Genomic DNA, 23,391 nt, shown 5'->3' with positions numbered 1-23,391 from the left:
GTGCAAATCAACAATGTTGCATGAGACTTTCTGCTTTTACACTCCGATACATACTCCATCCTTTCTTTGCCTATGATTTTAACCCTTAAATGAACCATTTTGTAGGGAACTAGTAGCTCTGGTGGGTATTCCCTCAGTGTTTAAAGGTTAATCTGAGGTTTTCTTGTTATTTATTCTGTTTTAGATCATTCCTATTAGTCTTGTCTGTGTCAGTTTTGTTTTATATCTCCAAATAATGTCTGATTCCGTGTTTAGGATCTAAGAGCAGAGTAGTCCTAGAGTAACTTAATAACTACAGGTAAAAACTACAAGTTAGTTTTTCGATGTTAGTGTCTGGTTAGTTCCCACCCTGCTTATTGTACCCATCCATGCATCTTATGACCATTGTATCTACTCCAATCATCAGGAATGAGCCAGCAGCAGCAACACCAGGATGCCGTGTCAGGTTTTTCGTGTGGAGTGATGACCCCGCATAGCCCCCTGCTGTCCCCCAGGATTGGGCAGGGTCAAAGTTCGATGCTGCAACAGAACCAGGGTCAATCAGGACCCCCAACCCAACCCCAGGGTCCGAACCAGAGAGGAGAACCGGGCTACCAGCCGAGCAACGGATGGCCCCAACCTGCCAACATCTCCACCAGCAACGGGTAACAGTTACACCAGATCTTATATGAACATGATTTGAACAACTAACAGAGGGTTGGTTTTCACCATGATTTGAGTCTTTTTGTGAATATTATACATATTTGACTCAGTTTGCCTCCTTCCAGTGTGTACCCCCAACAGTTCCAGTCCCAGTACTCCACGCAACCCAACGGAGGAATGTATAACAGCAACAACAACAACATGAACCTGGGAGTCATGGCCAACAATGGTGGCAACATGAACCAGATGTCAAGACAGATGAGCTCCATGAATACAGAGCAGGTGAGATATGTATCATTTTAGATATTTACTGCATGCTATCTAGTGTTTCATGTCAATGCATAAACTTATTGGAGGCCACGATCAATGTTCATTCTTATCATTTGATTTATATTGATTGTGTTATCCTCATTGTTATGCTGATGTTTCAGGTTAATTTAGATTAAGTTATTCTTAAACTAAAATCTGTATGCTTTGTTTTTTACGGAGCCCCGGAGGTGACATGGAGGAAAAATAAATAAAAAATAAAAAAAACATGTACTGGTGGCAAACACTAATACTTTCAAACTCGAGATCTCGAGTTTGCGACGGAGAAAAAAAAAAGATGAAAAAAAAAAAAAAAAAAACGAAGGAGAAAAAAAAGAAATAAACACATACTGGGGACAAACACTAAACTCGAGATCTCGACTTTCAAACTCGAGATCTCGACTTTCAAAGTGATCAAAGTGATCCAGTCCAGATGTCAGCGGGAGGCGGAGATTTCCGGCCGGGGGCAGCGTGTCCTCCCCCGGGGAGGAACACAGCCTCGCCTCGTTGCTGCACCGGTCCCAGCTAATCCAGATGGCAGCGGGAGGCGGAGATTTCCGTGGCCGGCTGCAGCGTGTCCTCCCCCGGGCATGAACACAACTTTGCCTAGCTGCTGCGGCGGTCCCCCGGTCATGTTTCGTCCCAGCAGTAGCCTACGGCCTGGGGCTCCAGCTGCGTGGTGTCTGTTTTGGCTCCCAGGAAGCAGGCAGTGAGCTCCAGATCCTGCAGCCGCAAACGGACTCTGCTGCCCCGGGGGGCAGCTGTGTTCCTGCCCGGGGGAAGAGACGCTGCCGCCGGCAGCTTTGCCTCGCTGCTACGCCGGTCCCTGCTGATCCAGATGGGACCGGACAAAGACACAGTGGTGATCGGGAGGATCTTCCACGTAGTCCAGGACGACCTGTACGTCGATTTCGGCGGAAAGTTCCATTTGCGGCTGCAGCAGAGTCCGTTTTTTTCATCATTTTTTTTTTCTTTCTCCGTCGCAAACTCGAGATCTCGAGTTAGTGTTTGCCACCAGGTCCGTGTACTTTTTCGTTCATTCGATTTTCATTTCATAAACAGACTTAAAAAACAAAAAACGAATGGTTATTTGATTTTCGTTTTAAAATACAACAATTGAAATTGAAATACAAGGCATTTTTTTCCTTTTCATGGTCAAAAGGGGATGGGAGAAATTAAAAATATGCTGTGATTTTCATTTTCTATTTCATATAACAAAAATAAAATCACTCGGAAATAGAAATGAAAAAAGGTTTGTTTTTTCATATTCAGAGACCGGATGTTGTCATTTCCAAGGCAACAGCGCCAGCCTAGCCTACCAGTGTTGCTTTCAGCCCAGGCTAAAATTACTTTGGAAACCTGTGCTCTTGATAATGCTTGGGGGTTTTTATTTCGCAATGCCACATGTATTTATTCCCCCTCTCCCTGCCTCCCTCTGACTCTCTGTCTCTACCCGCCGCAGACAACTTCGCCCCAAGAGAGTCGAACCAGCGGAGCAAACAGACTTTCAGTTCACGGCTGTAACGTTACCGTTACGCCACCGTTAACAATCCCAAACTATCTGTTGCTGATCTGGCAGAGTCACCGGCGGTTCGGGATCAGATCATGGGGATCAGACCTCCGGTGCTAGGTCTATTCTAATATTAGCTGCTGCTGCAGCTAGCTAGCAGCTAGCCACCAGCCCTGTGACCTCGGTCCCCGTGGTTCGCCCCCCAGTGCTGACTGACTCTGGTCCGTCTGCAGAGCTGCGTTACCCGCTCCAGCTGAGCTGGGAATCTGCCGCGCTCGTGATTTATTCATATTGTATTTTATTTGCAGATAGTGATATGCTATGATGCACTGATGTCAGGCAGGCTTGCTGCTGCTTTTAGTCTGAGTCTGTGAGATAACCAAACTTCCCTTAAATATAACGTGCATATAATTAGATGGAATAAATAAAAGTCCCTCGAAATACATAGTAAAACATACATGTATTTAGGCTATTGAACTATTATGACTAAAGCCTGTATTTCATGATCTATTTCATAGCCATATGTATATTTATGTAAAGGGGGCAAAAACGGAAGTTAGGCTACAGATTCCCTCAGCTGCAGCCGGGACATTCTAAAACGCTTAACGTGAAAAAGCTTAACTTTAATGTACCTAAACAATGATCAATCAAATATCAGTCAGTTATCAGTCAGATAACGTCCATAACGACTTTGGGTTAGATTTTTTTTTTTTTTTCAAAAAATCGCTTAACGTGAAAAAGCTTAATGGTTAACCACGTTAAGCTTTTTCCTTACAATTTCCCTTAATGAAGCAGAAACCCTTAATGTCAGCTAACGTCCATAATAATTGTACTCTGGGTTAGATTTTTGACAGTTTTCAGTGGTTATGAGGAGCAATATGAGAGAGACATTTGGTAATCCTTGATCATTGCTCATTGATCATAGAGCGGGTAACGCCAGAGTCAGCGAACCGCGGGGACCGAGGTCACAGGGCTGGTGGCTACCTGCTAGCTAGCTGCAGCAGCAGCTAATATTAGAATATTAGACCCAGCACCGGAGGTCTGATCCCCATGATCTGATCCCGAACCCCCGGTGACTCTCTGCCAGATCAGCAAGCTTAACGGCAGCAACAGAACGTTTGCTGGGATTGTTAACGGTGGCGTAACGGTAACGTTACAGCCGTGAACCGAAAGTCTATTTGCTCCGCTGGTTCGACTGTCTTCGGGCGAAGTTGTCTGCGGCGGGTAGAGACAGGGAGGCAGGGAGAGAGGGTAATAAATACATGTGACATTATGAAATAAAATTCCCCCCAAGGATTATCAAGAGTATAGCTAGCTAGGTTTCCAAAGTAATTTTGGCCTGGGCCGAACACTGGTAGGCTAGGCTGGCGCTGTTGCCTTGGAAATGACAACATCCGGTCTCTGAATATAAAAAAACAAGCCTTTTTTCGTTTCTGTTTTCGAGTGATTTTATTTTTGTTATATAAAATAGAAAATGAAAATCACAGCATATTTTAAATTTCTCCCATCCCATTTCGACCATGAAAAAGAAAAAACGCATTGTATTGCAATTTCAAATGTCGTATTTTAAAACGAAAATCAAATAACCATTCGTTTTTTGTTTTTTAATACCTGTTTATGAAATGAAAATCGAATGAACGAAAAAGTACACGGACCCCACCAGTACATGTCTTTTTTTTTTTTTTTCTCCCTAGTTTTTCAATATATAAGATACAAATTCCATTTGTCTGAAACATGCAGAATGAGTTTTTACACGTGCCCTTTTAGCAATTGTTCTTGTTTTCTGTAAAAAGGAAAATAAATTCTTGATCAAGTCCAGGAGTGATTATACATTTTCAGCAGGTGTGCTCATGTGTGTTGTCATTTTTCTGATACAGGTGAGAGACGGCAGCCTGATCCTGGAGCAGCTGGCGGGAATCGACATGTTGACACAAGAGGGTGAAGCTAATTCTGTAAGTTGAAGATTTGCACAAATTAACTTGTATATCAAAATTATAAATAGTAAGTATGTTAAACACAGAAACATTGTGTTATATACAGTAATGTTTAATACGCCTGACTGCTGCTCTGTGATATGCATAGCCATTTGTGTGTGATATACTAAACCTGTTTACTACAAGACTAAGCTATCAGGTTGTTATCTGCAGAATCACCTTGAGATGGTTCTCATCAGATCTGACCTGTGCACAAGCAGTTATACATAAGCAATTGTAAATTTGGTGTACCTCAGGGCTCAATTTTAGGTCCAAATTAGTTTTCAGTGTAAATGCTACAACTTGGCCACTTCATCCATGGTTTTGCCATCTACTACACCGAAGATACTACAATTAATCATTTAAAGAACAGATGCCTTTTAATTAACATTTAATGGCTTTGAAGTGAAATATACTTTAGTTTATTTGCCCTCTAACAGCTGAGGTTACATACAGAATGCATCATCTCAGGTTGAATTTTGAAATATGAGTAATGTTCTTATTCTGTCAGCTGAGACTAAAGCAGTGTCAGTCTTTAAATTACTTCCCATCATTTTACAAAAATCCTTTTCATTAGTTAAATACTTTTTTACCCTTCAAGAGTGTGCTTTAAGTTCAATTCAATTCAATTCAATTTTATTTATAGTATCAAATCATAACATAAGTTATCTCGAGACACTTTACAGATAGAGTAGGTCTAGACCACACTCTATAATTTACAAAGCCCCAACAATTCCAACAGTTCCAGTAATTCCCTCAAGAGCAAGCAGTGCGACAGTGGCGAGGAAAAACTCCCTCTTGGGAAGAAACCTCGGACAGACCCAGGCTCTTGGTAGGCGGTGTCTGACGAGCCGGTTGGGGGTGTGATGAACAGTGGCGATAGTAGTCACATTAATAATGGAACAGTGACTGGATGTAGCAGGAAGCTGCAGGGTTCAGCAGGACGCAGCATGACATTGCAGGGCATCGCTGAGTTCAGCAGGGAGTGCAGCAGGACCACGGCGACAGCTGCGACCAGGATCTTGGTGCCAACGTTCTCCAAGGAAATACGCTGGGGGAAAAAAGCATAAGGACTCCGGGGAGTAAACTCCCCAGAAGCTAGGATTAGTAACTTTAGTAACTTAGTAATTTCTGGGACGGGCTGCACACAAATAGTAATAGTAATAGTAACAGTAATAGAAAGGGAGAGGAGAGAGCAGCTCAGTGTGTCAAAGGAAGGAAGTCCCCCGGCAGTCTAGGACTATAACAGCGTAACTATAACAGGTAACTAAGAGAGACAGGTCATAAGGAGAGGTAGCTTTTTCGGGCTTAGAACTCTCCCCCTGCCGGATCTGGCTTGGCTGGCCTGCCTCCCTCTACTTTGTTATGTATTATTAATCTAACAATTATGAAGAGAAGCAGTTGGGCCAGTTAGGTGAACACTGCAACTCCTCACTCCCTAACTATAAGCTTTATCAAATAGGAGAGTTTTAAGTTCATTCTTGAATGAGGTGACAGTTTCTGCCCCCCGAACCCAGATCGGGAGCTGGTTCCATAGGAGAGGAGCCTGATAACTGAAGGCTCTGGCTCCCATTCTACTTTTAGAGACTCTAGGTACCACCAGTAACTCTGCATTCTGGGAGCGCAGTGCTCTAGTGGGACAATAGGGTATTAGGAGCTCTTCTAGATATGATGGTGCTAGACCATTTAGAGCTTTGTAGGTCAAGAGAAGGACTTTAAACTCAATCCTGGATTCAACAGGAAGCCAATGCAGAGAAGCTAATACAGGAGAAATATGATCTCTTTTCTTAGTTCTTGTGAGAACACGCGCTGCAGCATTCTGGATCAGCTGGAGAGTCTTAAGAGACTTATTTGAGCAACCTGACAGTAGGGAATTACAATAGTCCAGCCTGGAAGTAACAAATGCATGGACCAGTTTTTCAGCGTCGTTTTGAGACAGGATATTCCTAATTTTGGCAATGTTACGAAGATGAAAAAAGGCTGTTCTTGAGGTTTGTTTTAAGTGGAAACTTGATGACAATGGCACAAGAGTACAGTATAGGAAGTAGAATGGGGAAACAATAACGGTAAGCACTTTTTGTAATAATTGAATTCCTTATGCTAGTTCCTTTTGATGCATGCTTTAAAAGCCATCAAAATAGAAAATCCCACACATGAGCATGCTGTGAAACTACTTAAGAGGTTATTTTAACATATCACTACGAGTTCCTGTTCTTCAACCACCATATGCACGTGTGTTTTGTTATCACAATCATTTTGATATTTTTACGTTATTTGTTTTTAGGTTTTATTAATTTCCTTTGATGATTAAAGTGATTTTATGTCTTTTGTAGAATTTCTGCTGACCCTGGCTGTGGTTGAGACAAGGTAACACATGAGCTAATACAAAAACATTGTCACCTACTCAGCTCATCTAATGGAGAAGCATCAAGGAGTGGAGGACACATGATGGAAACACTGCTCCCTCTGTCACAGCAGCCGACTCCGATGCACTATAGGGAGAGGACAACCATATACTGGATAGGAGAGAGGACATTTGTGTGTGTATGTTTGTGTGTAAAACTGAAACATCAGTTTGACACTAGAGGAGTTGAATGGTTGACAAACATAAATTAAATGTTATTCATTATGGTTCTATTTTAGAGCCTGACTGAAAACGTCAAATGAGGTTTATGGAAAATATTTTACAGGTATTTATAGTTTTGAAGAGGTTTTAGAGATTCTTTGTATGTCACAAAAAATCAAGGATATCTTTCTTTAAGGAAATCTCTCAAAGTGGTTCATTTTGATGTCGATTTTTAAATTAATATATTTCAACTGCTGTAGTTATAGGGGAGCTGTATCCTTATTGAATGACTTTTTGAATGAAGGTGAACGTGTATAGATAGTGTACATACTTAGATTTTTTAAAAACAACCTTTTCCTCTATCTGGTATAGCAAAACAGCAGTTTGGAGTCCAATAAACATCTCTCAGAGAGCAGAAATATTTCATTGGTTAAATAAATCATCAGTAGGTGGAGCTAAAGAACCACAAGACAACAGGAGTGCAAGTCAATTCATGTGGCTTACTTGAATGGTAAAGTAGAAACTAAATGTTTCAATACCATGAACTTGTTTTTCAGTGCTGTTGGGACCATAATAAAAACTAGCTATGAAACAACTAGCTATTGCTATTTTGCTATTTTCAATTTGAAAGATCAGCTAAGCTAACTAGCTAAGCTAGTTAACTTAGTGTCAGCAGCTCGAAGCTTTGCAGTTAAGTAGCAAAATGCTACGCTTAAAAATATTTCTTTTCCTAGAGTTTAGCTCTTGCGTTTGGTTCAGAATGAAATATCTTGACAACTATTGGATGGATTGCCATGAAATTTGGTACATACTTTTATAATTCCCCTACATGAGATGTAATATCTTTGACCCCTCTGACTTGGCATCTAGCGCCATGCTAAAACGCTAAACTATATGGTAAGCGTTGCAAGCGTGATGCTGCTGAACATCAAAATGTTAACTTCATTGTGAGCACCATGGTAGAATCTCTGTAGTCGTGTTATGCTGACTTTGAGTCCAAATTTACTTAGTCAGAAATTGTTTGTTTGCTCCGCCCACTGAGATTTAACCAATGAAATGATTTCTGCCTCCAAAGCAGCTTTGCCTCTAAAAAAAAAAGAAGGAATCTGTGTACAACTAATAAAACTCATGTAGCTGTGATTCATTTTCAAATTCAGCCCTGTCTGTTGAAATTTACGTTCCCATACAACTAAACCTCATTCTCAGTTATGTTTCGAGGGAAGCATATTTTGTCCTGGATTACTTATGTTTTTTACGTGCCACAAAAATTTCTAATCACAGTTCACCTTCACCGTCCGCGTCCAGATGGATGGATGGGTCAAACAAACATAGGACTTTCACCCAGGAGCCCGCGCTTAGTGTCTGGTGTAAAACCAAAAGTCAACATTGACTTTATGATTTTAACTTACGTACGTAACTTACAGCTATAGTGTGTAGTTTCTGTCTCCCCCGTGAGTAATGACAACAAAACTGTCGGCGCGTCCACATGATACAAGCCTTCCGTGATCACACTATATTTAGTCTTTGGGCACATGATTGGGCGACTGTTTTTTTCTATATATTGCATTATATTTTAGGAAAGAACAGTAGTCCCATGTGCTCAAAGTCTAAATATTGTATGATAAGAAAAAGGGCTGTATCTTAGAAACTACATGTAGCACTATCAAGTATTTAGTATCTATGAACATAACAAGTTGAATATAAAAGATACGTACATATATGCAGTGTAAAATAATTCTTGATGAAAGTGTGAATTTTCATGTGATCTAAAACTTTTGAAGTTGTACTGGTAGATACTTGGGTATGGGGTCAGAATAGCCAGAAAAGCATTCTGGCTCGCATACTGCAAAATGTGACCCAATGCAGTAGGACATCCATTTTTTGGCATACTACGTATTGGGACATACTAAATCTTGTTTTGGCATACTAGTATGGTAGTATGAGTATTGAAACGCAGAATAATTTCCCCTCTAAACATAACTGAGCATGTGCTTTAGTTGGATGTATCCTTTCTGCTCTCACATCACAGGCCTTTAGCTGAAGCTCTCTGTCATGCTGAAGGACAATTCAAAAGTGGGTTTGTTGTGTTAGGTCTTGTGGCTGAAGCTGTGACCTTTGAATGGTGCTGGCCATGAATACAAATTCAAACCAGTCTCAGAAGAATGTTCAATTTTGCGCCAAGGATAAAGTATACCAATAACCAGAATAATAGTACAGAATGAAACCTTTCAATTTAACAAAGATCATCAGGTAACCCAGAACCTTTACCATCCAAAGTTGTATGGACTTTTACAGACGGGACCTCTATATATACTGTATATATATAAATACACATTTTATAAGGTGCTCCCTTTATTCATTAGGTGCTGTCTCATTTAAGCTAACAAAAATCCCTCCCAGAAATCTGTTAAGCATACACTGTAACAATGATATTACTTTTCTTCCCAAAAGAAGAATGTGAAAATGCAAACCGACTGCAAAATGAACACTGAAACACTGAAAAGAATGTTTCAAGTTTTCTCTTTTTTAGAACATTTTGCGTTGATCCCATTTTTCCTTCATGTCCTTTCAGCTTTCAGCACAGTAAAAAATGATACTCCATTGTGCTGGCATATTGTAAAATGCCAAAGATTTGAGGAGAAAACCTCGAAGAGAAGATGTAAGCCATGGAAATGTCCTGAATGTCAAGTTCTGTGATCAAGTTTAAGGCAATCAAGAGCGTAACTCTACAGTAACTCCTAATGTTTGAAATTAAAGTGAATTATTTTCTCTTGATTTTCACTGATACAGGATACATAATATATTGAAGATTTTTTTTTTGTGATTAATAGATGAAGATTTTATCAATTGCAAAATACTGTAATTCATGTAAGTACCTTAAGATGCTAAAGACAAAGCATAATGCCTTAGCTGTGTCTGTCTGGTGTATAACTGTAAGGTTTACAGGAGTGTTATATGTGTCGTACTGCTGAGGGGGGGTTTCACCACTCCATACTTTAGGTGTAATACTTACACGACCAGGGTTTTTCTATTTTCTCCCCGAGCTGTTTGAACCTGCTCATCAACTCTTCCATTAATACTGTGTGTGTAGTTCAACTGTATTATTGCACCTTGTAAGTGCACAATGCATCAGGGAGAGTCTCCCTCACTAACAAAGGTTTTTTTTAGTTTTTTAAAGGGGCATTAAGTAATCTTTGACCTTTGTTGATCTCTGTTGGTAACCAGTAGCAACATCAGTGTATCTCCAGATGGCTTCCAAACACTTTCAGCAGCAGTGGCCTGTAAATAACATTAATAACATGGACAGAAATGACCCGAATGGCAGACTGTTCTACCAATACGATTAATCACCTATTACTGACATTAAAATTTCAATTAGAAAATCAATGCAGAATTTAGATTCTCTGTGACAGCTGAAGAGATTTCACATCGAAACCAAAAACTCTTTTTTTTCACTTAAAGGCTCAAATGTTAAATGTACTTGTCGAAAGACTTTAACCCAAATAAAAATGTTCTAAAATTGTCCAAACTTTAAACAAAAACATGTCATAAACTGATTAAAAGCACCTGAGAAAAAATATACATCATACTAAATAGAATGACTTGGCTGTTTAAATTATATTCCACTGAGATCTTTGTCAATATTTTAAGCCACTATGTGTAGATATCTGTAGATTTTTTGTATGTGATAAAAGCATCTTTAAATTATTCTTATGGCATAAGTTCTTGTTTGTTTAAAAAAAAAAAAACTGTATTTGAGTTCTGAGTTTAAAGTCAAAGAATTGTCAAAGTGTTGCTTTTAGCTCATTGGTCTGTCCCATAGACTGTATATATAACATATAAGATAACATATATATAACCCTAATATACACAGTCTATGGTCTGTCCCGTAGACTGTATATATAACATATAAGATAACATATATATATATAACCCTAATATACACAGTCTATGGTCTGTCCCTGGGTTGGGGTGTTTTTTGTTGTTCTACCACCGGATGGCGCCAGTCCAAATGTTTGAATCCTACACTAACACTGAGGACACTGGTCTGCATTAAACAGCTATGCCAGCAACCCTATATTGTTGCATCCTAACTGCATCAGGACCAGCAGCGATCACACTATTTAAAGCTGAGTTGCAACGAAATATATAGTGCTGAGCAAATATGTGAATATGCTTTTTGTTGCTTGACAGGGAGATTTTAAAGCCTTTTATAGCTGAAATGTTTCATTATACAACTGTGGATAGGGAGGTAGGCTATTGTTTTATACAACCAGTGCAGAAAAGGTTTAGATTTAAAATGACAGAAACTGGTGAAATACTCCTTAAATTAAACTACTGGGCCACAGGGTTATGTACTATGTCTTTGTGCTATGATTTAGTAACTTATTGCCCCTTTTAGAATATTTTTTTAATCCACTAGGGTGAGGTGGCTGTAAAATGTTTCTTTGTGATCAGCTTTTGATATCCTGAAACGGAAAGTGTTTCAATGGTAAATCAGAGCAATATGTCAAAAAAGGCTATAGGTGTTCAAAGATCAGTTTTCAAGAGTTTTATTATTATTATTATTATTATTATTATTATTATCTTCTCTGCCCTGATGTTCAAATCAAATCTGAAGATCTCAGCGGTGACACAGTCCAGTACATACAGTTTATTCCCAGTTAGTGTTTTATTATGCAAAAGTCCAGACATTCACACCAAATTATGCAAGCTGTCGACTCTAATGTTGCTTCTGCCAATGCTGCTCATTAATTTATGATTCATGCCACTGTAAATAAATTATTTTTATTGAGCGGGCCTGCCTCTGTCTTTTTATTTCATTCACTTTGCAGATCACCTCTCGTTCTGCAATACAGCTGTAATGACGTTTGACTGCCTGTCACATGAATAAAAAACATTATGTACCTACAAAGTACTGATTTTTCATCACTGTAATCTGGTAAAATGCATTTCATAGAGAGCAGTTTTCTCCCTGTGTGTGAAATGCAGAGGAGGCCTCGTACTGCATACCCCCTCCTGAGGGTTCCTGTCCCAATGTGTGTTAGGACCCAGCTCGTTAGGGTAAATGAAAGTTATTTATTAAGATAAGAGTTTAAAAAAAGGGATTTACAGAATCATAGGTGCACAAACTACAAAGAAAGGTAAGGGCCTGTGGATGAAAACAATGAAACAAATATAAAAAAGAAGACTCTTTAAAAGTAAGAGTTAAACCACTAAAGTAAACCTTACTAATTAGTCCCACTTTAAAACAAAACCCAAGAAACAGTAGTTTTAGGGGGGCTGGTTTTCGGACTGGGATCAGCAAACAGCCCGGACATTAGCCCTGCAGTACAATCTTCAATATCTGTGGCTGCATGCATAAAATAACTTGCCAAAATTAACCAAAGACATATTATCAGTAGTGACCCATAGGGGTCCATAGGGGGGTGGCCCTTCTGGCATTTGCCCAAATTCCAGATGGCCAGTCTATCACTGGTCTAAACATAAAATATCTATGTAACAATGTTTCACATTACTACAGGCAATTTTAATTACAAAATAATACTAAATATACTTTTTGTACTTTATTGATAAAATGCCAAAACAAATTGGAATTTTGTCGTAACATCTGATGATTCAAGTTAGGTATTATATTAGTAATTGACTATTTCTCTATTTGTGGCTTTTTGGGCCTGTGTAGTTATAATAATATGCTGTATATGAAGCACAGAAAAAAATTATTTTGCTTAATCATTTGTTTTTTGGTTCTAGTCAGGCCCACGTATCACTTTATGGATGCAGTATTAAATCACTATCCCCTTAAATATGATTACATTTAAGCTTCAAAATGTCTATACCCTATGACTATGACTATGACTATGTGTGTGTGTGTGTGTGTGTGTGCATGTGTGCATATATATATATATATATATATTGAAGCTATATCACACTAATATTCACATATGGTATAGTTGTAATATTAAATTAGCTGGAACATTTTTTTCCCATAACTCTATACATAGTTCAGTGTTATCTATCCTCACATATTGATAGGAATCTTGAATGTAAAATAGGAAACTCTTTGTAAGTGTTTGTAATGACACACTCAGATTCATGTGGTGTGTTCCTTGTGGAAGTTCCTTATTTCAGATGTTAAGCTTGCATTTTGGAGAAGTGAGGAGCTGCCAAATGTCTTTAGTCAGGATGAATGACCACACATAATGCTAGGGCTCCAAGAAGAAGTGGCACAGCCATCCAGTATGGCCTTGCTGCGACTCTTGGTCTCTGTAGAAAGAGACTTGAAGCTGGTCCAGCAGCTGATGTCCTCTGCATGGCCCTTCCAATCTAATCACACGCCCAACTGACTCTCAAATAAACCTTTTTGTTATGAATATATTATTACAAAATATAACAAACTGTTGGCTTGTGACAAGCATATGCAATACTGTCTTTGGACAGATAAGATAAAGCTTGCAGCAAGCATTGCTCAAGGTCATGAACTTTAACTTGAGGCTTATAGAGTTACAACAATATGTAATGATGTTTAAGAATGGTTACATACAATACAAATGTCATGACTTTGGAATATGACATAGAACATATACATTAGAAAATGACTGAGGACACATGGAACTATTTTAGGAGTAGGCTTTCTGAGATTGTTGTTTCTTTGTTGCTGCCATTACATAATTCATTTAATAATCTATTTTCTTTGTGTTGCATTATGTCAACTTTTCATGCTGTTACAACACTCACTGTTAAGTGTGTGTGTGTGTGTGTGTGTGTGTGTGTGTGTGTGTGTGTGTGTGTGTGTGTGTGTGTGTGTGTGTGTATGAATTGTTACTGGAAGTGTATTTCCTGACTGAAAGACAACAGTCTCGATTGCAATTGGTTGAAATGTACAGTACGTGACCTAGACGCCCATTATATAATTTAAATGTCAGTCAGGAAAACAACTGCGTCATTGGCTCTGGCTCAGAAGCCCACTATGGCCACGCCAAGACCCGCCCTACGAAGCAGCTGGATTGGTTGGGGTTAGGCATCTCGCCTCGAGTAGTTAGGGTTAGGGGATTGGTCAGGGGATAGGACCTGAACAAATGGGGTTACGTTACCTTGCGTTCTCATGGACGCCTGGCCAATAAATGCTATTGAAGGGCGGGTCTTGGCGTGGCCATAGTGGGATTCCTAATATCGCGGCCGGCTGGTGAGAGCTAAAGAAGGTAAGAAAAAGTGAAGACATCTCACTCTGGTTCACTTTCCAGACCATAAACTGGGAGCTGGATGGAAAATGAGCATATTACAGATATCTATTTTTTAAAAACACTATAGTTTGATTAACTTTGATACAATTACAAGTTAAACCAGGTGATAATAGCCATTTTAAGTATTATTTGTGAAATTGTTCGCTTTGACAAAATATATTTAGTTTTTTTGTTACTAATATTTTGAATAAGCTAACATCATTGAATATTTTAACGTTCTGAGATATATATATATATATATATATATATATATATATATATATATATATAACTTCACATTTTTAGAATTTGAGTTATTTTTAGTTATGTCCTAATAAAGCATTGAGTAAGTCACCTTAGCTGATATACGATCTTTGGTCGGGGGTGTTTCCGTGCTGTTGGAGGGCAGGAACCACTGCAGCCCTCTTACTACAGTGGCTCTACTCTGTCAAAGACAGTCAGTGTTACTTGCCGTCGCAGGACGGCTTGCTGAGTTGTACATTTGACTGTTTTAGGGGCAGGAGACAGGGACCCAGGACAGGCATGGCTGGCGCGGTGGCACCGAAGCGGCAGGACACCCGGAAATTTTTTGAGAATCTGTCCGGCGCCGGTAAATCCATCGCAGTGCTGACCAGCGGAGGAGATGCCCAAGGTAATGTAAAGTAAATGTGTAGTTCCATTATCGGACAGCTGTCTCTGCCAGGTCTCTACCAGTTTAATCACTCCCACAGCACAGTGCTAGTAATGACAACACAAGGAAACTAACTCAGCTGGTAACCCACGTTGTGTGTCGTTTTTGGGGATAACGCACGCTAATTGTTTTAGTTTTCTCAAAGCGAATCATGAGCGTTATGTTGAAATACCAAACACTCATATTTCCCCAAATAGAATAATCTGTGTGTCATATTCCTCAGTGGTACAGTGGAGCTCTGCCAGTACTAGTCGTCCATATTCACTTAAAGAAATGACAGAAACACGTTAGCCAAAGAGCTGTCTGATAAGTGCTTGTCAGAGAAGGGACCCGTTAGGTTAGGTTACGTTACGTTACGTTACGTTACGTAATAGTTACAGTTACATTTACAGTAATATGGAGCAGGTCGATTAAGGTGCGGTTTAAAAACGTCGCATTGCATCAAATATGAATAGTTGGGTTTATTATATATGTATATTGCTATTGTACTGCCACTCGTGATAATTACCTTATTATATAGTTATGAATCTGGACGGCGGTTATGCAACAGCCGACGCTCCCATTAACAGTCCTGTTTCACATATGCATGGTATGATATGTATCACAGAGATAGCTGTTAGGCATTATATGAAACCATAGTGATAACCCAGGCCTGCTAAAAATGATAGTCCATGATGGACGAGGCGCTTTTTGATCATTTGGAAAAAGATCACGAACACTTGTTGATATCGATAGCTACAAGTGATCGTGATAATTAAATAATTCAAGAGACGTCTACATCTTTCTCTCCTTATCATGCATTCTGCACCATTGCATGTGTTGCCTGCATAACATAGATGGCGCATGTGCGTGTGTTTGTGCGTGCATCCGCGTCCCTGTGCGCATTCACGGTGCCACCAGGACCTATATCATGTAATCATCAAGCCAAATGCCAGAGGTTTCAGGTTTCCTGCTGTAGTAAGAATCCCTAAACCATGCCACTTGTTTGGATAAGTAATCGGTTTGAAAAGTTAGACTATAAGTAATAATGCCATCAGGATCCCAGACAGTAGGATGAGTAGAAACCTCCCGGAGGTTGGATGAGTCACGAGAGGACCAGTGTCAAGGTGGACACAGTCAAACACCCCACTTCCGATTGGACCTTTCATAGTATGAGTCAGTGGTCCAGTTTGCGCTGCAGAGCTTTATTATTTTAAAGGAAGTATATATCGACTTGCGGTGTGCTTGCTATAACTCGACCCATCCTAGCGCGGAGGGTTGGGCCGCCTACGTGAGGAGCATCGAGTACGCACTACGCAGTGACGTGTGGTGTGGTGGTGAATAGAAAGTCAATTAAATGCAAATAAACTGACATGTTATCCTTCAAAGTGAGCTTTCTATTGTGTAAAATCGTCATTATTATATTGGTAATTAATATTTCTCTAAAGTGTCTTTGGAGCTTCAATACTGATCTCATAACACATGATGGTGTTTTTGTGTCACTCATGCATCCTTAGTGCTCTTCTAATGTCCTTGAAGCATCATCAGAACATGGATTCCTGGGACACGATAGTCCTTTCATGGTGGCTCTATGTTGACCTCAGTGCTGTAGGTTAACCACAGTACAGGCTGTTACATAACACTGTGTGCCTATAGGCTGCAGCACGTCAGCTCCAATGCTGGATATTAGAGTAATAAGGTGGTACAGCAAAGGTCCTCCTGGCAGTATCTGGGATTTAGTCAAAACTGGGATGATGCACAGAGTCACACATGTTAGTAAGGCTGTAACAGTTCAAAATGTTGCTGTACAATTAGGGTGTTCAAAAAAAATCAATTTGTATTCGAATCGCGATTCAAGCTCTACCGATTCAAAATCGATTCATAGAATTCCAAAAATCAATTCATATTTAAAAAATAAATAAATAAATAGATAAATAGATAGATAGATAGATAGATAGATATATACTTTATTGATCCCCAAGGGGAAATTCAAGGTCCCAGTAGCTTACAGACATCACATACAACATACACATACATCATAAACAGGATATTAAAATAACTGCTGCGTCCTGCTGCGTCCTGCTGCGTCCTGCTGCGTCCGCCGCATCCACCCGTGCTCTGCAGCGCCACGTTACATCCTGTAACGCCCTGCTGTGATGTTCATACGCACAGAGTAGTCAGGATCCGGTATAGGAGACTGCACTACTCAGTATGACACGATGTGCCCTGCTATGACATGAACTTCCACGATGACCTTCGAAGTCACTGTTCCATTATCTTTCATGTGACTATTATCGCCACTGTTCATCACCCCCCCAACCGGCCCGTCAGACACCGCCTACCAAGAGTCTGGGTCTGCCGAGGTTTCTTCCTAAAAGGGAGTTTTTCCTCGCCACTGTCGCAACAGCCACTGCTAATGCTTGCTCTTGAGGGAATTACTGTAATTGTTGGGGTTTTGGAATTTATAGAGTGTGGTCTAGACCTACTCTATCTGTAAAGTGTCTCGAGATAACTCTGTTATGATTTGATACTATAAATAAAATTGAATTGAATTGAATTGAAATAACAAACAAATCCACATGAATAATATGGACAATAAAAGATACTAAATAAACTTAATGAATCTAAATCCACATGAATGTACTAAGGGATATATAAGATATATATATGTATATATATATATATATATATATGTGTGAAAAGTAACTACATTTACATACTGTGAATTATTTTTTAAAATCAAGAATCGTTTTCGAATCGAAAATTGATATTGAATCGAATCGTGACATTTTCTGAATCATACACCCCTATGTACAATTAATAAATCTTATAAATGGGGGAAATGAGCCCTTAACACCAGAGGTCCGGAAAACCTCCAGACTGTAGTACATTATGAAACCCCTTCTCCACTGCAGCCTGCATCTCTGGGGGGCTGCATTTAGAATTCTGTCTGGACCACCAGCTTTCCTCGGCTGGAGACATTTTGTCTGTGTGGTCATCGTCCCCATTAATTGGAAAATCTAGGGGGGGTTGTGGTTGTCTTTAATTGTGCCTTCTAATGTTTGGAGTTTTTCTTTTATAATATATTAACCAGAATTGATTTGATATATTGGTACATCTTTGTACAGATTTTCGAAATGTGCTTTCCAGATCTCCCCATTTTGGATGGGTAATGTCTGTTATTTTGTGTTGAACTTGTTCCACATATCCCAGAAGTGATTTTGATTAATGGCGTTCTCAATATCTTCAAGTTTCATGTGGGTATAGTTTTGTTTTTTGTTCCTAATTGTACTTTTGTATTTATTTCAAATGTCATTGTATCTAATGCGTAAGGCTGGGTTGTTTGGTTGGTTTTTATTGATTATTATATTGTAGGTGGTGGGCTTGTTCATCGCAGTTTGAGTGGATGAGTATATTTGTTTGCTTTACCTGTTCACCTGTTGTTGTTTTTTGGCTTTGACAGAGTGGGGGGGTGGGGGGGCTGAGCCTGGGAGGAACACTTTCTGTTGACCGCCACACTAACGCACTTATTTTGATTCACAAAGTAACTTTACATTTGGTAACTGCAGTACTAGTTGTATTTTACGTGTGGAGGAATAAATCATTGTAATACAATCTGGAGCACGTCCCGGTGTGTTAGTGCATCTCTCAGAGTTCAGTCCCTCGCGGACAGCAGCTCGTTGTTGGACTGCTCACAGCCGCATCATGGACAGTGCAGGGCTCCAGACTAACTTTTTTCACAAGGAGCACAGTGGCCCCCTACTGAAAATTTTAGGGGCGCAACCAGAAAATTTAGGGGCACACACTGTAAATCAACAAGCTAACCAAATATTCACATTTCTACTAATTTCCACTGTATTACTAATAAATACTTTGATAATAGATGCAGAAATTACAATGTGCTGTTTCAAATTCAGTGTCATGTTTGAAGATGCAACATAGAAGGCACCATTGCTGTCATGACAGTAAACAAAATATTTAAAAAATATACCAACCCTAGTCTACAATTACAATGAATTCACCTTAAAATTAAACATGCATTGTTTAGGCTACTACCCTTAGGGTTGGGTACCTTTCGCATCTGAACCAATATTGGTACAGATACCTGAAATTATGTTCCAGTACCCAACGGTACATTTTTTTGGTACTTTCCCTCTGTAATTACAAAACAATTATTTCAGTTGTAAAAATAATTCCAAACCTATTTATCCTATGTACTTAGAACATTATGTTATTTTATTAGAATATGTTACACTCTAAAGAAATTAAACAAAAAAAAATAAAACCTCTCCCTCTCTCCTCCCAAACCCATCCCTACAACCTATTAAATTGAATAATTATTTATTTCTTACTCACTGTAACTTTTTAGCCTTAATTTTTTCATGACTGTCCTTTTTTGCGCTTTAATGTTTCATGTAAAGCACTTTGAATTGCCTTGTTGCTGAAAGGAGCTGTAGAAATAAAGTTGCCTTGCCTTACACCCTCAGCCGCTCGCAGTCAGTCACCAGGGCACAGCTGCACACTGTTGAGCCTGCTGCTTGTCTCAGAGGAAGTGTAACGTCAACAGCACCGTGACTGTTTTTAATATCATATAGCAGAAAACGCTGTCTGCGTGAAGTTTTTAAAAACTGTAACCATACTTGAAACTACTTTACCGGCATCACTCACTGTGACTTCAACAAAACAGCAGACGTAGTTTGCGCCGATCGCACCTCTGTGTGTGTGCGAGTGTGTGTGTTTGTGTCGGAGCTCCGCTCTCTATTTTCAGAGAGGACAGATAAGCTTGCGCTTACGCGCTCAGGTACCTACGTTTCGACATTTAACGTGTAAAAAAAGGGGGCAAATATACTGGTCGCACATGTGCGACTGGATGTAAAATTCAGTCGCACACTCTCAAATTTTGGTCGCAAAATGCGACCACTTGGTCGCAGTCTGGAGCCCTGCAGTGTCAAAAATATCTTCTTCAAAATAGGGAGAATCTATTGGGGGTATATATATATATATATATATATACATACTAAACAGAGATATAGATTCCTCTCTGTTATGCCTGTGATTTACCCTGTTTTACTGTTGAGATCTGATGGTAAAGATCTCCTTTACACCACACCCAGATCCCCCCTCGACGTTCTGCCCATGCGTATGTTTTTTAATTTTCTAGAGGGCACCATGACTTCAAAATGTCCTGGAGGACAGGGAGTGAGCAAATCATTTTTACACCATGTTTCCGTTATATCAACATCTTTGATAGATTTATTGAATTCAGGGAATGCATTTAAAAACAATCAAAATGAACCTGTATAGTGTTGTCTGTCATTGCATTCATATTCTAGTAATCCCAAGATGTTTTTAATGATTCTGAACAGAAATATCTTTTTCGGAAATGTTAGTGAGAATAGAGCTTGTGTGTAACAAAATTTAATCTATATGAGGATCAGGTGTCACACATATTTGTGTCTTTAACGCATCTCAACTCAACTTCTTTTTTGTTATATATAGATATTTAAATAAATGATCATGAGGAAATTGAAGGACGTTCCAGCAGCTAGATTGTGATGAAGATTCATGAACAGTCATGTCTTCAACATGACGTTTTTCTGATGTTCTATTCTTTTCTAATTTATAGCAAATACTTTTGAATTTTATTTTTCCACTTGTGTGTTTTCCTCCAGTGTATTCTTAGTCTATCCGTTTTCATACTTTGGATATTTATATATATTCTCTGTCCATCAACAGGTATGAATGCGGCGGTCCGGGCCGTCGTCCGAATGGGCATCTACGTGGGAGCAAAAGTCTACTTCATCCACGAGGTGAGGGGTGACTCGTGGCTCAGCCTCCAGGGGGGTCAGGGGATCAGTACTGACGAGTCCTCGTCGTCGGGCTGTCCTTGTCTTTGACAGAGCCAGCAGGACTCAAAGACCTGATATCACCGTGGTAACAAGAGTCATCTAGTATCTGGCTGTGACCTTAAAAGGTTAAATCCGGACATACCATCTGGATTTCATTCAACAAAAAATACTGAAATTAAAATAACAATTAAACAAGCAATCAGAATTACGTATTTGATAATCGTTTCACTTTTGTGTACTTTTTCTTTGTGGGATGAGTTCATAAGAAGCTTATGAAGTTGTTTTTTTTAAATGTGTGTGTGTGTGTGTGTTTTTTGTTTTAAATCACTAGTTTGCCAAATAGCTCCAGAAAAGGATGCTCCCTCCAAGCCATCGAGTGTATACAGGGTTACATAGATGTAGCTAAGTGTGTGAAGCCACCATTCACAGAAAATAGGTTTACATTTAAGTTGGATCAGATATGTAAAGATTTGCAGCAGGCCATTTAGGAGTTGCTGTAAGTGTTAAGTGTAGCCTATTATTTACATTGCAATATAAATGAAAACATAACTTAATTTATTAATATCAGGGAACATGCCTGCCACACTCGCAGTGAAGTTGTCACAAAACGCAAAAGGAACATTTTTGTGTGCTACCAACATTGCATCTTGAGTTCAGCTTGCATCAGGTTTTCTGCCTCTGTCTGTTCTTTCATGATGAAGGATGAAATCGCCCGTGTGCCCTTATGTGCTTCTTCTGCGCGATGGTGCCGCTGTGTTTTAATGTGCTGGGTGATGTCATTTCCCCTCCGTGCGCTACATTTAAATCAATGCAACACACCTTACAAAAAGCGTGGAGGTTGTCGATATGACTATAGGTAAGATGCATGGAAATTGTTGCGCCCAACACTGTTGAAATGTACAGCTATACTTCGATTTCTTTGTGGGAACACCACCTTCACCTGCCATCTTTATCGGCTCGCTTTCAGGTCTGAACTTTCCATGAAGCTTGCGCAGAGATCAACTGGGTTATAGGTTGCCAGGTTGAGGGTTATAGGTTGCCAGGTTGAGGGTTATAGGTTGCCAGGTTATTGGTTGCCAGGTTGAGGTGACAAACAGGTTGAACATTGTATATGGTGTGAATAGGATGCGTTTTATACAAGGTCTGGCAACTGGTCAACATTAGACAAACATATTGGTCTGATTATTTATAAAGGAGTTTGGGCCATGCACGTTATGGGAGTTTCCTGGGAGAAATAACAAGATAGGGCTAAAAAACGGGAGAAACCCGGGAAAGACGGGAGTGTTGGCAGCTATGATTTACAACCAGCTGGTAGCAAGGCAAATATTTGCATTTGTGTGGATACTGTACTGTATGCATAACATTGGCTTGTTCGTAATGAATAGCTGAATTTTTATATGCATTTATCTAAGATAAAGCCAACTCATAGGGCCTAATTTACTAACACTAGCGCAGTTTGCGCTGTGTCTGTTTATGCGAGTTCGGTAATAGCGCACGCTATGCTTCCACAGTTTGCGTAGTATTTATCAACCCTGACACCATCAGGCAATCAGCGTCTTTCTCCGCCCACTAGACCGCAGATTGCGCCGTAGCAAAGCGGTACTGTTGCTATGATATGGCTGAGTGCAGACGCGATATTCCCACTGCTGATACTAGGACTGTTTGAAATGATCCTGATGCCAATATTTGTAATGTAGCGAGAGTTTAACAACTGCTGGAATGGGATGTGAACGCTGAGTGGGAGATTCAATTTCATCTTTGATTTCTTCCAGTAACTCTAATATTGCTGCGGCTGCTTGATCTGTAACGCTAAATGATGTTGTGTTCACTGACAAAGTGTGATTCTTCTGTTAAAAATATGTTCAGCCCGCCTACTTCGTCTTCGTCTTGCGCTCAGATTGCTGTTGCCATTTCACCAGCGGCATAAAGGTCTACGGAGGAAACTTCGATTAGCGGCTCGTTTAAAGAGGCGGAGAATTCCCCCGCAGAATAGAGGCGCTTACTGACAGTCTTTGTAAACACCACGGAATATATAATTAGGTGCACTTTGCGCTTATCCTCCCCACCTTTTGGGTGGAACTCCCACTTTCCCCACGACACTCCCACGAAACGCATATTGAAAGCGCAACTTGTCTCTTCTCGCTCATGTGGCAGACAATCTGCGATTCTACCCAAGTGCGCCCTGTTTGTAAATAGCCCGCATCGGTTACGTCCGTCTTTGCGACCAATTAGTGCCTGGAAACAGGCGCAAACGGCTTGATAAATCTAGCCCATTGTCTTTTAGTTCAATGTGTTGAGTTAGGTGACATACAGATACATGGTACATAGTTGTCCATGCATGACCATTTTGCTTTTCATTACTTAGCTATTAAAAGTTCTTCCTATTTCTTTAAGGGCCTGTACACCACACCACCACATCGGTGGGTTGTTTAACTCAACTTATATTTGCAATTTAAACTCAGACCCCACTAGAATGCACCGTCACACTAACTCAAATTTCAAGTGGGACATTAAAGTGAGAATAGAGCTTGTATGTAATGAAGATTCCTCTTTTGGAGGATCAGGAATCACACACATTTGTGTCTTTAACTCCTCTCAGCTTTTTTTAAATACTGTAGAAATGACCCTACTCAAATGCAGCATTAATCACAT

General features: G+C 39.7%; 2 protein-coding genes across 9 annotated transcripts in view; both read left to right on the top strand.

The window, feature by feature from the left end:
- LOC120567984 (nuclear receptor coactivator 2-like) overlaps nucleotides 1–11,793 on the top strand; it is a 55,884-nt gene extending 44,091 nt beyond the window's left edge. For 4 of the 5 annotated variants that reach the window (XM_039815134.1, XM_039815137.1, XM_039815132.1 and 1 more), the window contains exons 19-22: nucleotides 407–644; nucleotides 768–924; nucleotides 4,336–4,410; nucleotides 6,765–11,793. In XM_039815134.1, coding sequence (XP_039671068.1) covers nucleotides 407–644; nucleotides 768–924; nucleotides 4,336–4,410; nucleotides 6,765–6,776 — 482 coding nt within the window. In that variant the 3' untranslated portion in view covers nucleotides 6,777–11,793. The remainder of the gene's footprint in view (nucleotides 1–406; nucleotides 645–767; nucleotides 925–4,335; nucleotides 4,411–6,764) is intronic. The other variant, XM_039815136.1, reaches the window with a different exon arrangement.
- A 2,814-nt stretch (nucleotides 11,794–14,607) lies between these two features.
- The window catches only part of LOC120567865 (ATP-dependent 6-phosphofructokinase, platelet type-like), a 40,255-nt gene continuing 31,471 nt past the window's right edge, over nucleotides 14,608–23,391 (top strand). For all 4 annotated transcript variants that reach the window (XM_039814945.1, XM_039814947.1, XM_039814948.1 and 1 more), the window contains exons 1-2: nucleotides 14,608–14,872; nucleotides 20,627–20,700. In XM_039814945.1, coding sequence (XP_039670879.1) covers nucleotides 14,764–14,872; nucleotides 20,627–20,700 — 183 coding nt within the window. In that variant the 5' untranslated portion in view covers nucleotides 14,608–14,763. The remainder of the gene's footprint in view (nucleotides 14,873–20,626; nucleotides 20,701–23,391) is intronic.

Source organism: Perca fluviatilis, chromosome 11 (genome assembly GCF_010015445.1).
Source record: "Perca fluviatilis chromosome 11, GENO_Pfluv_1.0, whole genome shotgun sequence".
NCBI lineage: Eukaryota > Metazoa > Chordata > Actinopteri > Perciformes > Percidae > Perca > Perca fluviatilis.
This window is presented reverse-complemented; position numbering and strand designations above follow the sequence as displayed.